Below are 17,844 nucleotides of genomic sequence, written 5' to 3'. Positions count from 1 at the left end.
AGCAAGATTTTGCTGAAAGGACCCTGATATAGCTATCTCTTGTGAGGCTATGCCAGTACCTGGCAAACACAGAAGTGGATGCTCACAGCCAGCTATTGGATGGAACACAGGGCTCCCAATGGAGGAGCTAGAGAAAGTAGCCAAGGAGCTGAAGGGGTCTGCAACCCTATAGTTGGACAACAATATGAACTAACCAGCATCCTCCCCAGAGCTTGTGTCTCTAGCTGCTTATGTAGCAGAAGATGGCCTAGTCAGCCATCAGTGGGAAGAGAGGCCCCTTGGTCTTGCAAACTTTGTATGCCCCAGTACAGGGGAACACCAGTGCCAAGAAGGGGGAGTGGGTGGGTAGGTGAGTGGGGGGGGTATAGAGGATTTTGGGGATAGCATTTAAAATGTAAATAAAGTAAATACCTAATAAAAATTGGAAAAAAAGCCATTTTTAAGTAAAACAGTCAAATCGTAACATGTCTTAATCTAATCAGCTTTGCCAAATATCAGATGATTGATAAAAGCAATGTTACATATGCAAACTAAAAGCAGTCACATAGGAGCAGCTCGGTAAATACTATAGTTATTTACTACATGACCTGGCAGTGACATAGTTGAACATTCTTTTACACTCACTACACCACGGGGAGGGCTTTGGTGGTGATGCCTTGTCATCCTGGTTGTTAGGCCAGAGAAGTAGTCTCAAAAATGAAAAATTCATCAAAAGCATTTTCTTTGTATTATGAATTGATAGGGGTAATATTACTGAAATTTTATTCCAGGTAAGAAGAATCTTACATTTTTGGCATTTTGTTAGTTGGCCATATAATACATTTCCTAAATGTCTAATTTTTAGAATAACTACAAAACATTTTTCTAATAATTCTAAAATATTTACCAAATGTTACAAAATTAACACATTAAATTTTTATTTATTTAAAACCAATTTTTTAAAGGATGGTTTCAGTTATTTCTAGAATAATTTGAATTTGTAAAATGTACTACCAGGTGGTTGTTTCTTGTATCAAATAGCCACTTTGTGTATTAACAGAAATAAAATGAAAACTGTATCAAGACATGAACATTTGACTCTACTTGATTTCTGAACAGCTGTCAGAGCTCAAAATAAAACAAGAAAGAAAATAAGCCCCAAAAGGCTAAATATTCAACCTTCATTCCTTGTGGCAGTGACATAGTTGAACCATTCTTTTACACTGGCTACTCCATGGGGTGGGTTTTCGTGGCGACGCCTTGTTATCTTGGTTATTGTTGCCATGGGACTTTCCAGAGCACCACATGGTTTGGTAACCATGGTATTATGACCCAGATGAAAATCCAGTGTTTGAACAATGTATGTAGAGTGGTCACTAGAGCCTACAACACAAGAAAAGTATGTTTCTAAAAGTGATAAATTGTCTTTATGGCTAAGAAAATAACTGCGACATCAGAGTAACAGATGTAGGTAAGCTATACAGAGTAGGAAAGGCTAAGTAAATGAGAAAGTCCACAAAGAGTTAGCTGGTTTTAACCCAGTGAAATGAAGAACATCAACCATCTTGTTAAGAAACCTCGGAGTGGGTCAGTCAGTGGTATACCACTCAGGAAGCAGAGGCAGGGGGATCATGAATTACAGGACAACCTGGGCAACTGAGTAAGATACTGTTAAAAAGCAAAGCACAAGGCAACACTGAATAGGAAACTGCTCAAAGGAACTGTTGTTTTTACATTTTTATTAGTTCTTTGAGAATTTTGTGTACGTCTTGGTGTCCTTTTTAAAAAACCCACCAAGGCCAATTTGTGTTGCCCAAATATTCTTGAGGTATCCCAGGGCTCTATTACTTCCCTCAAGTTTCAAAACACAGTTTTGTTTTGTTTGTTTTGTTTTTGTCTGACAGAGAATCTTCTCACACCATCACTGTCTTCACATTTTTATAAGGAATATTTCTAGATAACATGCTAAGGCCATCATAGCAACACTAAATTAAGTAACACGGAGTATGAGAGCAAGTGTAGAAGTATATTTAGATGTATCTTTAACAAGTCTATACTTTATAAATGCTGATCCACTAACAATGAACTCCCCGATCTTTTACTTACAGGATAACAAACAGAGATGGATTTCTCCAATAAAAAAAGTCAGAAGGGGCTGGTGAGATGACTCGGGGGATAAAGGCACTTGCTACCAAACCTGACAACCTGAATTTAACCCCTAAAATCCACATGATGGAAACTGAGGACCAACTCCTCAAGTTGTCCTCTGACTTCTATGTTTGCTATAGCACAAAATAAACAACAGCAATCAAGCAAAAGTAAAAAGGAGGTCAGGGAGATGGCCTAGTGTGGAGAGCATTTGTTGTACAAGTATGAGGCCCAGCGCTTCAATTCCAGAACCAATAGAAAGTTGGACACAGTGCTATGTGTCTCTAGTCCTAGGACTCCTACAGTGAGATGTGAGGTGGGCACAGGAGAATCCCTGGAAGCACATGAGTCAGCTAACCTAATCTTAAAGGAGGCAGAGGGTGAGCACTTACACCCCAGGTTGTCCTCTAACTTCCACATGCACTGTGGCATGCACATGCCTTCACTCATAGACATACATGCAAACCAGCATACAAAAACACACATATACCATACACAAACATACACACATCAAACACAAACACACTTATGCCACACACATAGATATGCACGCACACTCCTCAAAAATCAACATACAAAATAACAAAAAAAAAATGACTTTAGTCATTTATGATCATGCCAGAAAACACAAAAAATAAAAGCTGGAAATGTGTCACATTACCATCTTCCCAGATTTTCTGAGCTTCAGTCCAAAAGGCAATATTTGGTTCTTCTAAATGAAAAAGGGCCCAGGATTTTGAACGGAAATTTGGACCATGAAAACAAGCCAGGGTCATATGATTTCCATGCAAGCTCATGGATCCTCCAAACTGCATCCCATCTTCTGGTAATGGAACCTGAAATAAGGATATGTGGCATCCAGATACCACCTTCAATACGCCAGGCCAATGTCGATGGTGTGCAGCATCAAGCACTACAAGAAAATCAAGAAACATTTGTCATAAATTGTCTTAAGTATCCAAAGGTGGGACTGTTCTACAGCGATGTGCATGATGTGTGTTTTCCATTCTGATAATGAGTGGAAATAATGGGGAATGCTAAGCAACGGTTCAATAGACAGAAGGAAAAGATGCTGCATAAGGATTGGGAAGGGATGAACTTTCTAGTGTTCAAAACTCTCACAACTCGGTGTCTATAATGCTGACTGACTTACAAAGATCCTGAATGGTATTTCACACACATCCTACACAACAAGAAATAAGGCAACTGTCAGTTACATCTATCAATTTTTCACAGGTTTAAAATAAAAACAGAGTGAGGGGTTTTATGTTTCTTTCCTCCATGCTCCAGGTCAGATGACTAGCACCATCAGCACCACAATAGGAGCTTGTTAGAATTCCACAGTCTTAAATCTACTCACTGTTTCCTAGGCTGAGCACAGTTCAGTGATAGAGCATTGGCTTGGCATGTGGAAGGCCCTGAGTTCATTTCTTAGCACTTTCAAAATATAGATTTCCAGGTGTTATACATGCACATGAATATTTGAAAAGGGCTAATGAATAACAGAATTCAGATTTAGATCTTTTTCACTTATTCCAGTAATGTCCTTTTTCGATGGTTTCCATTTTTTTCTTAGTGCTACCAAGGATCATACATTATATTTAACTGGTCTTGACAAGGACTTTTTAAAATAAAGTAAACCATACACTTTGCACAGCACCACAATTTACATATGCTTGCTAACAACAGTGCTTATAAAGACTATAAAGGCGTAGAAGAATAAGAAAATGACACCACAAACAGGTCACTGAAGAGAGTATGGTATCCTGCAGACAACTGGCCATATTTATTTAGTAAGTATAGTCATACAAAAAGAACTATGCCAAACTAAAGGAGAGTACAGATAGATAACAACCAGGTTTAAACTGTGAGCATGGTCAGGACAAACTGCTTGGTACTTGTGAGTCAGCCATGAAGTTTGAATAGTTAACTAACTGACAAAGTAGAAAGTTTGAGTGTAAAAAAGGACTGGTGATACTTTGGTCAAATTCCAGGAAGGCCAGGGCTACACAGAGAAACCTTGACTTGAAAAACAAAGCAAAATAAAACAAACAAGTGTACAAATATGTAGAGAATATATAGAAATCTGTTCACATTTAAGCTCTAAGCTGCTCCACAGAGATGATTCTGAGGTAGGAATATGACCCTTCACTTTTGTTTATGTTTTCTGGCTTGCTTTCAATGTAGACAATTAAGGAGATAGCTCAGGTGTAGCGATGCACACCTTCAGTTCTAGCACTTAGGAGGTCAGCCTGGTCTACATAGCTAGTTCCAGGATAGCTAGGGCTATGTAGAAAAACCCTGTATCTAGAAAACCCCCAAACCATCAAGAGTTATCAACTAAGCGTTACCAAGTTGTCATCATTCTGCTTACTATTGATCACATTTACCAGTTATCCTAGTTAAAGGTCACTGAAGAGAGTATGGTATCCTGTAGACACCATAAAATCCTCTTCAGTCTGGATTTTCACAATGTTCTCCCTGTGCCCATCCCTAACTGCCTACATGTCTGTTCTCCCCACAGTAGCCATGGTGATTATTTGCAAAGGAGTATTTTACACCAAGGTAAACCAAATGATACCAAATGTCTTAAAAACTCTACAATACTCATCATATTAAAAACCTTATTTTTGCCTTTTACCTGAGATAATGTCCAATATTTTTCTTACTGATCATTCTGCTCTGTTCACAGTTATTTTAATGACTCTCATTTCCCCTCAAATCCCCATGACCATTGAGACCATGTCAGGCAAGGGCCCTACCACTGAATTATATCTCCAGACTATTGTGACCATTTCATTCTGAGACAGGGTCTTACACTAAGTTGTCCAAGCTGCCTTTGAACTTGATCTGTAGTCTCCTGCCTCACTTTCCCAAGTGGTTAAAATCCCAGGTCCAGCAATGATTCTCAAATAAGCCAACTTTCTGAGGAACAACAGGAGCTTCAGACCTCCACAGTCTTCTGCCCAGAACTTTCCCAACATTCAATCGCAGATTTTTCATCCAGTGACTCATTTCTACTCACTTCAGACAAGGCTTTCCTGATCATCATCTCTGAAGTAGCCATTATTTCACTTTAACCTTCTCTATATCCTTCCCATGCTTTGTGTTTTACATAAGCACTTCTGTCTACCTGAAACCATGACTTTTATATATTTAATTATAGTCTCCATCTCCTATTTGAATGTGAGGTTCATGAGTTAGCGATGGCATAGCTTGCAACTTTTGTGCCTAGAGAAGTATGAAGGCATGTAGTTGTTGCTTAATAAATACATGCTAATTTTTTAATTACTGAGTGAAAGATAATAACCTGCCTAATACTAGGTTAACAGAGAAGACTCAGTTATTCTGCGTCCTCAGCCCATGTCACAAATCAGAATCTAACTTTGTCACGGAGTAGACATGCTGCAGCTAAGCTGTGGTGGAGGGTAAAAAGTAATACCTTCCCAAAGGGCAGCTGACACCATTACTAGGAACACAGTCAGTTTTCTGCTGAGTGGACGGGATGGAGAGCCTACAGGATACTTTCTAAGTACAGCATATAAATGTGTTTGTTACTTAAGAATATAACACATAGGGAAAACAAAAAAAAAATATACCAACACTCTAATTCTTACATTGTTCTTGTGAATTCTTTTCCAGGTTGTTGGTCATTGTCTTGGGTGGCAGATAAGGAACAGGTCCCCAGGTCGACAGAGCTCGCTTACTAGTATCAAACTGTTGTGTGAAAAACTCTTGGAGCTTCATTCCTATTTTTATCAAGTCTGGTGTAGTTGATCTTGATATCATTACTTGAAAAATATCCCATTTCAAATCTCCATGTACAAAAATTTCACTAAAGCATAAAATACAATTTGTATAATAAATTTCAGAGATGATATAAATAAAGCAAAAATAATTATTCTCCCCTGCCCAGCCTTTTCATTTGTATTAGTTGTATAATATAAAAACTAGTCTGTAGAAAAAAATGAACTACTTTTCCTGCCCCTGAATGTTAAACAAAATTGTTAACAGCAGTCACATAAAGTTTTCAGAAGGGGACATCCTAATACATACCTTTTATCAGTCATGCTTGAATCCAAGGCGTTATACAAGTTTACTTTCCATTCATCCTGAAGTTTAAGATCAGCATTACTGAAGATACCCATGAGGATGCTTGAGCCCATATAATCAACTCGAGACTCAGTAGAACCCATAGTAATCTGTATTTTGTGGTTTGGTTGCTGATTTGGATGTTCAGAAATATGAGCTAAAATAAAAACAATAATTACTTTTCAAATATTCATGGAAAAACTTATCAAATTCAACTTTCTAAAGCTCTTTTCTTCAAACATAATGTTTGAAAATAAGCTGTGTCGTTGTAAAATTCCAACATACCGACCATCTCCAAAGCATTGACATCAATGGTCCCACCAACTACTCCTCCTTTGGAATCTAACTGTGACCTTCCCAGCCCAACAGACATGCTAATCTCTCGATCTCGGTTGCTTCCTACAGAAAGCCGGCCTTGGCTTTTCAAACCACTAGTTGTCCAACTAAAAAGAAGGAAAAGATTGTTAGATATGTGGCTGGTAATGTCATGAATTAAAACCAATAGCAAAATCAGATTATACGCAGGAGATCCGATTTTATAATGAAATACTTTTTTTTTGTTTTTGTTTTTGTTTTTGTTTTTTGAGTCAGGTTCTCACTGTGTTGTTGAAGCTGGTCTTAAACACTGGAACTGAAATGATCCTATCTCAGCTTCTTGAGTGCTGGGATGATTAGCATACACCCACCACACCCAGCTCAACACATATTTGAACTAAATACTATGTGGTTGATGTTTGAATATTAAAACTAATGAAGCTTTATAGCTAGAAAAGTATTCCATTTTCTGTTAATTCTCCACTGGGAATGTGTTTCATGTTGTTTGTATTATAGTACTCTGTCAATTAAGCCATTTTCAGATTAAAAAGTTTAAAACTTTTCACCTACTTACTGTCTCAAAATATTACTACATTTAAAAGAGTTTGAACTGCTTTATAACACTGCAAGGGACATTTAAAGTGCTATTAGATAGATAAATTTTCTCTGAATAGCTTACGTTGTATTTCCCATGACATTGCTCATATTCATTTGGACGTTTAATTGTTTCAGGTTGATAGCGAACACAACAAGCGTCTCCCACGGAGTCCCTTGCTGGCTTGCTGCTTTGTTTGATTTGGTAACAGGAGTTGATGTTTTTGAAATTGAATCTAAAGTCAGAAAAAAAAACCCAAATGCACATTTATTCACTTAAAACAAAGCTTATTACAAAGTAAAACCCACTAGTTTCTATAATCCAAAGGTAGACATGATATTGTGGTACGAGACCAAATGTTTAATAGTCACATTGCTTCTAAATCAGGTGAGATGAGATAGCTTTGGTGTGCATGGGATACAGCTGCACAGATAAATCACCAGTCCAGGATTTTCTTCATAAGTCAAAAGCCAAAGTGTTTCAGTCAAACAGAAGTCTCAAAGACAGAAACCATTCAGAAATGCAGGCACTTGCTGGGTAGCTGGCACTCATCTAATGGACTCTGTGAGCAAACCAAGGACTGACCTTGCTCATTATACTTTGGTCTTGGTTGTGCCAAGAACTATATCATTCATTTTGATAAATTCAGGCATTAGCACAAGGACAACACCAGCATCCAAGAGGTGGAAAAAAAAAAAAAAGACTAAATAAATGAACAATTGAATCAATATAAAGACTTTGTTTCTTCAGTACTGAACCATCTTTTGGTACATTCACAACATTGTTAGAATGTTTCTAAAAGCAGCTGTCCTTACAAAGTACACTGACAATATTGCGACTGCTCATTTCCTACCCTTGGTGAAGCTACTAGACAGCCAGTACCTGGGAGTGTTTGGTACTTATTGGTTTCTTTTCCTTAAGAATCCATCTCTAGTAATTGGGACAGAAACCTAAGAGTAATTTAATTAAGATTTTTATCTTAGGAACACTTGAGGCATACTGGCAACAAAAGTTACCTCTTCGAGGAACTGAAGAGTCTGAAACACTCCTTGATCTTATAGAAGCTGGGGACTTAAGGCTCTGTGCTGCTGTCCCTGGTGACATGGTATTGTTGGTCATGTGCTCATTGAACACATTGGGTGACTGAGGCATATGGGTGAAGGAGGCTGACTGGCTTGGCTGATCCCAGGTCCTGCAGTAAGCTTTCCTTGATGACTCGGGAGAAAGGTGCTGGCTCACTCCTTCAATGGAATCAGGAGTCCCTGGACCAGATGCTAGTACAAGAGTAGAAGACAAAGTAAAAGTCACAGATAAGAACATTAAGTGATAAAAGTTCTCTAGTACCCAGACACTATTTCTAACTACATTGTCTATTCCTTCCACAGATGGCAGTATTTGCAAAGAACAATCCAGCATTTTATTTAATCCTGGAAGAAAGTACATTACTGGAGAGAGAACAAACCCACTCAAGAATTTTTACATTTTCCACTGTATCAGGGCAACTGTACTATTCATATCCACAACCTCTTCAGCTCGACATATCAGTATCTATAACAGCATCCAAAAACAGTACGATGTTTTCAGTATTTTCATTTTTCCATGCTTTAATTAACTATTTAAATAAATAGATACTTGCACCTCCAAATTTACAAGGGTTACCGAGTAAATTATTATAGAATAAAATGTTAGGAGGTAATCTTCAAGAGGGTAAGGTATTTGTTTGGTATGCCGAGTGCTTGCTATTAGAGGGACTCAACAGACATTCTTTTGAACAAATGAATGAATTACATGGTATAGCTTAACAAAAATTGTGTTATTAATCATGGATCTTGTTTTCTTTAACCCAAATGAAAAGAAATCTAATTATGATTACATAACATGCTTACTTGGCAAGTTTACAGTTTGGTCTCCAAGGAACAGGCGCCTTGCAATACTTCTCCTATACCAGGCTCTTGGAAATGCAAGGATTTCACTGAGTCGGCGCATATCGTACTTAAACGAAGCAGACCCTATATCACAAACAGCTGATGCAGAAATAGTTTGTTAGAGCTTAGAACAGGCTTCTAAAACTTTTAACACTTTAGTTATCAGACACGTTATTAGAGAGCCGGATATACCTACTGTTTTAAACCATAAAACACCAGGATACATTGCATTTTATCATTCTTCACATTAAAGAAAAAGAGTGCATTGCAAAATCATTAGCTCTGTGTCCTTTCTTTGGGAGACGGCAAGTCAGGGCTCTATTATTGTTCTGCCACAGAGAGGTGCTAGAGATTATCTATAAAGCAAGCCTATAGTATAAAATATGGCTCATCAAACATGGAGAGCAGTTTAAGATTATGAGCTGGGATATGAACTTGCACAAAGGGAACTGTAAACCAAACAGCTTTGTACAAGGGAGTACTTATTTCCCTGTTTGTCCAGGGCAGAAACTTTCACAAGAAAAGCACCCTTATGGCTCTCCGCAGGGGCTCTGTTTTGGCACCTTTTCTTTTCTGCCCCCTTTCTCTTCTGTTCCTCTCCAGACCATTTAAGTTCACAGTCACCCTTTGTCCTCTACTGCTCCTTGTGCAACTTCAGGACTTTCTTCTATCATTTTGAAGCTATTCCACCTTTCTCTTTTTACTGTTACATCAGATTTTCACTCACTACTGGTGATTAAACAGCATCCTCAAGCATCTTTTCCTCCCACTATTTGTGGTACCACTGACTCTCTTTCTAAAATACCAATCTGAAGCATCATCCCAACCCTTTAGAAACCTAATGGCATCTGCTTGGAAGATTTTACCTCTGACGAGTATGATGTGCCCCTCCTTGTCTTTTTTGATAACTTTGGGTTGGAAGTCGATTTTATTAGATATTAAAATGGCTATTCCAGCTTGTTTCTTCGGGAGTGGATAGGTAGGGGAGCAGGGCGGGGGGGGTATAGGGAATTTTTGGGATAGCATTTGAAATGTAAATAAAGAAAATATCTAATAATGGAAAAAAAGAAACAACCCCCCCAAAACAAAAAAACAAAACAAACAAACAAACAAAAGAAACCTAATGGCTTCTCACCACCTAAAGAATAACTATCTGATCTCAGTGCAATCTGACTCCACAGTCTGCTACTGGTCTATTTCATCACCTTTACCTTTAGCCAGGACTTCACCCTCTTGCCCCATCTACTCTGTACAACTAAGTGTTTGATTAAACCTCATGATTCAGCCATAGCAGCCAAAGATGCTCCAAAGATATCCCTTTTTGATACTGCTATGATTCAAAATATCATATTTCCATTTTCAATGGTATTTTCCTGACATCAATATGCTGTTATTATTTTTGTCCACATGTAAGACCTGCATTACTCACATCTGTGAACACAAGTAACCTAGCGTAGTGTCTGGCAAAAGTTTACTATAAAACATAGGCTTAAAGTGTTCGCTAAATGGTTATCACCTTAAGGGAAAATACTGTATTAGTGAGATTATTGTTGTAAACATTTTCACTTAGTACCCTAAATTCCCAAGATGGTTATATTCACTTAATTTTAAGTACTCAAGTTACAATGCAAAGATCTTCTAATACAAAGTAGGACTTTTTATTAAGGCTACTCATCCCATTTTTAGTGTTGTAAACATCTACAAGTTGATACACATAAAAAGTCATAAATTTTAGGAACTCATAACCGTGAAGAAGCAAAATAAAAAAAAAAAGATTTCTTTGTTCTTTAATTTGGTATTTTTTACCCTTGGATATGTCTACCTAGAAAACATTCTAACACTAACAGCCTGAGTTGACAGTCTTTGTAGGCTGGGCTGAACTTCCTACCTTTATCACTAAGCTTAATGTTTATGTATACTTCATATTTAACTATTAAAAATAGAGTTCATTGTTTAAAATGATATTTTAATTAAAAACTATAAAAGAGAATACCAGATATATTGATTAATGTAGTGTCCATTTTGCTTGTTGACTTGCTTACAGATTGACTTTCAAAAAACGAGGCGCCTCCTGAGCGCCTTATCCGAGACAAGCTCACTTTTACAAACTCGAGGTTTATACTTAGTGAGTCTTTACGACCAGTGACTGAAGTGGGTTCTTCATCCACATTCCCTGAGAAAACCAAAACAAGAAAAATGCTCATATGTATGCACATGTACATACAGATGTGTGCATATGCACACAACTAAAGAAAATTATCCAATACACTGTAACATGCCACCAATTAAAAGGAGCTGAATTAGTGAAAGTTTAGACAGAATAATCTAAGGAGTATTTGCATTTCTCAGAGTTTAGACAGGTTGAAGCCCATATACATGACAAGCTCATCCCAATAACAAAAGGTAGTATTTACTTCTATGACTGTAAGAAATATTCACTAATGAGACCTGAACTTTAAAATGCAGATTTAGTTTTACTAAACGACAGTTTAATGATCTCATTTAAAATTACTAAGCATAACCTATACACTTTAAAAATTTTACTTTTTATGGACTATAATTTTTTACAAAGTGATTTGATAATATTTTAGTGAATTTGATTTAATTTAAGAAAATTCTTCTATTTTATGCTCTACATTTTATCTAACAAGCATTCTTAAATTTTAAATTCTTGTATAATCAGTTTATCTGAATTTGTTTCATATTTTTACTTATAAAACAGGGATAAAATAGGTATTATCAAAAGGGAAAAGTACAAGTTTCTCATGTTGACTTATAGTCACAGTCATGTAGTCTAAGAAAGCTTAAAAAATTAACAAAGACGCCTACGAGCAAACATACCTAGTCCTCCTGATCCAGATGTGAGACCAGAAACAGTGGATTTCTGCTTCCCAGCGCCGTAGGGGTGAAACACATACAGGGAGAAGTCAGACATGCATGCAGTGAAGCTCAGGCCAGATGAGCTGCTGCTGGAGCCAGTCAGGTCTGACTGGCTGCTGCTGTGTCGACTTCGGCCAAGTGGGCTGCCTAATCCTGAAGAGCCTGTAAATGAGACATTCCAGCATCATCAGCCACAAGGAAGTCTACAAGGATGAACATGCTCTCTCTCAAAAGCCAAACATAAGGCTATTTGGTAAAATTTTGAATTCAAGATAACTGTACAAAAAACCAGGACCTAAGCCCGAGTGACACCTTCCAAATCTGAAGGATGATTTCCCATCAACAGTTTTCATGCTTCTCTGCAACTGGAGTTTAGGTGTTCATTCATTTATTTTGCTTTAATGTGTTCCACCTGGCCATTCTAGCATTTTAGATCAAATAACTCTTTCTAGAAAGAAGGGTCTTCAGATTGGCTAGACATCTGCACACTGTTCCTGCTTTCCACACTAGCTTCCAGTTAAAGATTTGCAGTTGTGAAATCCAATTCTGAAAGGCATCTGCTGCCCTTGGCTAAGGACTGCTGTTTAAACAAGTCTACTGTCAATCCCCACTCACGCTAGCCAACACTGTACTCTCACTTACATTTGTATTTCCATATGATTTGTAGCACAGGGCTTTCAGTGAGGAAGAAGTACTAGAAATCAAGAAATCCTCAACTATACTTTACAATCAAACCTTTAACGAAACAAAGGAAGTAGACAGCAAAATTTACCATTTAAAAATACAAGTGCTACTTGGTAAAATTTGATAAGGACAGACCTTCATAAAAGCATATCTTTCATTTCCAGTTGCAAAACTGTTCCTAAAATGTATAATCCAATATGACACAAACATTCAAAAGTGCATGGATGCATGAACTATTAGTATTCTTATTATAGTGCTTCTAGTGGCATGCAAGCTGAAGCTGTAATGCCATCTAATTACTGTTGAGGTAAACATATAAATTAAAGAGGACTCATACTCTACTCACATGAAATATACTTACAACTTTGGTCTACTATAGATTTTTTTCTTACAAATGTCACAATTTTTAATATCCTGCTTTTCTAAAACTATTTAAAATATAGATGAGTAACTATTAAGAATAGTGCTAGGCCTTGTACCAGATGGCTTAACATCTCTATACCTGGCATCCCAGCTTTGCAGGCAGAGGTCTTTGCGCCACTCTGAGGAGCATTACTACCAGGGGATAAGGTCTCTGCAGGGTATGTAGTCCCCAAAGTTTCCAGTTCGCCTCGGTTTGAAGAAAATACCAAGTCCAGAGATGGTAGCTTCAGCATGCATTCTACTCTTGATACTGGCAAACAGCTAAATTTGATCTGTGAAGGCTGAAGTGTAGAAAGCAGGGGGAAAAGATTTTAAGAACTAAGTAGTTAAGAGAAATATGTAATTTTTTAACATACACAACTAAATATATTATGTTTAACCATCTGATATTGAAAAGCAATTAAGTTTAATGCCACAACTCATAAAAACAGAAGGATGACATATAAACCGAAGTGTATTAACAGGATGGAACATTCTTTATGAAGCTAAATATTGTTTGTTTTTTTTCAATTTTTATTAGGTATTTACTTTATTTACATTTCAAATGCTATTCTCAAAGTCCCCTATACCTCTCTCCCTGCTCCCCTACCCACCCACTCTCCCTTCTTGGCCCTGGCATTCCCCTGTGCTGGGTCATATAAAGTTTGCAATACCAAGGGGTCTCTTTTCCCAATGATGGCCGACTAGGACATCTTCTGCTACATATACAGCTAGAGACACGAGCTCAGGAGGTACTGGTTAGTTCATATTGTTGTTCCTCCTATAGGGTTGCATCCTCCTTCAGCTCCTTGGGTACTTTCTCTAGCTCCTCTATTGGGGGCCCTGTGTCCCATCCAATAGCTGACTGTGAGCATTCACTTCCGTGTTTTCCAGGCACTGGCATAGCCTCACAAGAAACCGCTATATCAGGGTCCTTTCAGCAAAATCTTGCTGGCGTATGTAATAGTGTCTGCGTTTGGTGGCTGATTATGGGATGGACCCCTGGGTGGGGCAGTTTTTGGATGGTCCATCCTTTCGTCTCAGCTCCAAACTTTGTCTCTGTAACCCCTTCCATGAGAGTTTTGTTCCCAATTCTAAGAAGGGGTGACGAAGCTAAATATTATAGTATAGAGATCACTTGCTCTAAGGGGTTCTAAGGGAGGAGGATTATTGCAAGTTCAAATCCAACCTAGGGTATATGCCAGCCTGGGCTAGAGTTTGAGATATAGTCTTCAACAAACTAAGTACTTAAATATCCACTGACATTTGGATAATTCAGAACTTTAAACATATTTATGTCCATACTATTTTTTGTTAATAGTCAAATCTTTTAAAGGATGTAATCACATGTTAAAACACTGTAAGTACTGCTGTGTTAGTAACAAAAGTTTTTATAAACTCTGAAGTACTTAGTATATTTTCATCAGACTTTTAACATAAGCTAGTACAAAAATCCAGCGTCTCAAGACTAATGATCTTCTGGGCAAACTGTTACGTAGAAAATCACTGCAATAAATGACACCAGCATTTTTCTTATTCTTACAGACTGATTTAAAAATTTTATCTGACTGGTAATCTGAACTTAAAGTTTGGATACATGCTTCTTTCTAATCCTCTTTAACAAATGGGTTAAGTCAAAGGATAATATATATTCCTAAAAGTGCATTGATAAGATTGAATTAAATAACAAAATATTTTAAAATTATGTAACTTTTACACAAACTCCTTAAAAGATACTACTGCTATCTCAATTATATGATAAATCCGTCCAGAAAGTGTAATGGTGAGAGTAAATGGTACCACACCAATAAAGAGATTAAAAATGCTTAAAAGGTTTAAACTTAAATATTTTAATTTTGTTTCAGAGAAGATTAAAAACTCAAAATGGAAAACTTATAATTTATGAAACTGATCAGATTAGTAAATTCATACAAATTTTTACATATACTTCTCAGGACTTAGAAAACTTCTAAGCCATTGTAGAGATATCAAACATTCATGAGATAATGATTCAAAAAAATCTGAAAGGAAACAATGTTAAAGTTTACAGTATTTCCTTTCTGAGGAAACCGCCCACCTCACCTGAACTCGCACATAAACCACAACGTCTACAGGGAAGGAAGAGTAGGCAGACGCTGAGGAGGACACGAGGGATGTTGTCGATTCTTCCACAGGATCTGGGATGTCAAAATGTCCCATATCTTCATCTTGTGAGCTGACCACTGTTAAAATATTTAGTTTCAAGTTTTATATCAAGGGCAAATCATTGGAAAATCCTTATGTCTAACTAGTAGTGATATAAGATATATCAACAGCAGAAACTTGCTTTCAAGTCTGCCAGGCTACATATCCTTACCTATTCAAATCTCATGTTCATTTCCCCAAATTAAATCTTCCCACCACAGCACACAGTACACACAGAAAACAGCACTGATGCCATGCCCACAGAGTCCAGCACAAGAAACACATTAATGTAGGACATACAATCATTAGTGTTGTCACTATCAAGCTGTAACCTTGAAAAATAATATGGCTTTATTTATACACAGCTTGGATTCTCTACCTCCAAATAAGAATGAAATGACCTCCCTGGTTCTTCTCCAGTTTTGTTTTGTTTTTTTAAATTTTATTTTATTTTTAATTTATTTTTTTACATTCCATATTCCACTTTCCGCCCCTCCCATCCACCTTCGAACTGCTCCACATCCCATACCTCCTTCTTACCACACCCCATTGCCACATGAATGCCCCCATCCCCGCACCCCACCTGACTTCTAAACTCCCTGGGGCCTCCAGTCTCTTGAGGGTTAGGTGCATCATCTCTGAATGAGCACAGACCTGGAAGTCCTCTATTGTATGTGTGTTGGGGGCCTCATCTAGGAATATATAACAACATATAATAGCACTGAGAAACTCTATGACATAAGATCTAAAGTCAGAATGCATACACGGAGAGTACTCACCTGTATAATTCCTTTCTATTGGTGTAATTGGGATAGTTTCCAGAGCCTTTTCAAGAAAGTCCAATAGACAAGGACTAATAACCATCTCTTCTGGTAATGACTGCAGTGCCACCCAGGCATAGAGCTTGGCAGTTTTCACTCCTCCACTTCCTTTTCCTTTAGCTAGAATATTGATAAATGTGATACAATGAATGCAACTCAATAAAATGTTCCAACAAAACATGACCAGTTAATGAGAAGTTAGAATTGTATGACAACTTAATTAAGTGTAGTACTTTATCTAAGACTACAAGAGAAAAGAGTAAAAATAGGATAGAAATGGTACATAAATGTTAGACTAAATATTATTAATGTTTGTAATGCTATGTTTATTCTTACTTGTGCTTGGTCACATACTATGTTCCAAATGATCAACTTTACACTTGTTTGGCTGGTACTAGTCCATTTGTTCACTTAAAAAGATAGAAAATCTCAACTAATATGAATTAGTGGGAAGTGAAGGAAAGGTATCACAGCTTTTGGATTTCTTATGCTTAGTTTGTACACACTGACAATAATGCTTTACATAGGAGACCATGACTCTTTCATTCTTCCTAGTCAAGTATTTATACTTCATAAAATGCATTAAAGTCCCCAACAAAGTCATAGCTAACTTTGTTTCGATCTCCAATTTGAAAATTAGTTGTATAAATATAGGAAAGTGCCCCAAATCTATACTCCCTAACTTTCTCCACTTATAAAATGGAATACTAGTATATGCCTCCTGCTTAATGGATCTAGCTATATTTTGTCAATTGAAAAGCAGTAAACACTAGCTAGGCATTAGTGTCATAATTCTTTACTGACTACTTTTTTTTTTTTTTTTGGTTTTTCGAGACAGGGTTTCTCTGTATAGCCCTGATTGTCCTGGAACTCACTTGGTAGACCAGGCTGGCCTCGAACTCAGAAATCCACCTGCCTCTGCCTCCCGAGTGCTGGGATTAAAGGCCTGTGCCACAAGGCCCGGCTCTTTACTGACTACTTTAAAGGGTTTATATATCATGTGAAATTTCTAACAAAACTTCAATAATTCTTGCCTAGTTCTTACAGTTCCTATGTTAGAAATTCATGTGTGTGTGTGTGTGTGTGTGTGTGTGTGTGTGTGTGTATGTAAAGTATCATGCATGTGCTATGGTGTCCATTTCTCAGATGCTTTCCAAGAATCCTTGCTGGCTTTCATTGGCCTGTATAATCAATAAGAAACTGTAAATGTAGTACTCTATGACTTTAACGCTAAGGTATTAAGCTTTGCAGGTTTGGTCAGCTTTTCTTTTCATCATTCATCAAAGAATATTAACTGTCATGTCATAAAAATATTCCCAACTCAGTGGTGATATCCACAAGGGGTGGAATTGGGGCACCAGTAAGCCATTCACATGACTAGAACATGATAGAAAATCTTTCTAGTACAGTCAAGTATTCAAGTGACCTAGCCAGCATCTTAGCTTCAATCTTATGAGAGATTGTAAGTTGAGAAACTCCTCTTGGTGTTTTTGTTTGTTTGTTTTTCAATAAGCAATGAGATTAAGGCTGTAAGTTTTGGATAATAGGTTTGGTCACAGCAAATAATTAATAACTGCAGATAATACCAGTGTGTTCATATATGTGTAAATTTGATCCCTAGCTGATCATAGCTCCCAAACTTAAACCACATGAACTATCCTCTGGCAAATATACATTGTTCTAAAAATGTGGTTTATTTATTAAGAACATGCTAATATAATAAAAATATAAGCAAGAATCTGAAGTAGTGTTCTATGCTTTCACATATGGATTTTATATAGTCATTATTGACAACCCTTTCTTAAACAGAGGAATTAAA

The 17,844-nt window shown here is 37.2% G+C and overlaps 1 protein-coding gene across 7 annotated transcripts in view; it reads right to left on the bottom strand.

Moving 5' to 3' along the window:
* Kiaa1109 (KIAA1109 ortholog) overlaps positions 1–17,844 on the bottom strand; it is a 196,753-nt gene that overhangs the window by 7,772 nt on the left and 171,137 nt on the right. For all 7 annotated transcript variants that reach the window (XM_021195875.2, XM_029537784.1, XM_029537788.1 and 4 more), the window contains 13 exons: positions 15,984–16,145; positions 15,103–15,242; positions 13,121–13,322; positions 11,896–12,096; positions 11,048–11,227; positions 9,016–9,153; positions 8,146–8,403; positions 7,214–7,364; positions 6,505–6,662; positions 6,184–6,376; positions 5,745–5,962; positions 2,789–3,040; positions 1,159–1,362 (listed from right to left, as the gene is read on the bottom strand). In XM_021195875.2, coding sequence (XP_021051534.1) covers positions 1,159–1,362; positions 2,789–3,040; positions 5,745–5,962; positions 6,184–6,376; positions 6,505–6,662; positions 7,214–7,364; positions 8,146–8,403; positions 9,016–9,153; positions 11,048–11,227; positions 11,896–12,096; positions 13,121–13,322; positions 15,103–15,242; positions 15,984–16,145 — 2,457 coding nt within the window. The remainder of the gene's footprint in view (positions 1–1,158; positions 1,363–2,788; positions 3,041–5,744; positions 5,963–6,183; positions 6,377–6,504; positions 6,663–7,213; positions 7,365–8,145; positions 8,404–9,015; positions 9,154–11,047; positions 11,228–11,895; positions 12,097–13,120; positions 13,323–15,102; positions 15,243–15,983; positions 16,146–17,844) is intronic.

The sequence above is a fragment of the Mus pahari genome, chromosome 4 (genome assembly GCF_900095145.1).
Source record: "Mus pahari chromosome 4, PAHARI_EIJ_v1.1, whole genome shotgun sequence".
Lineage (NCBI taxonomy): Eukaryota > Metazoa > Chordata > Mammalia > Rodentia > Muridae > Mus > Mus pahari.
Note: the sequence above shows the minus strand (reverse complement) of the source record. Positions and strands in the feature narration are given on the sequence as shown.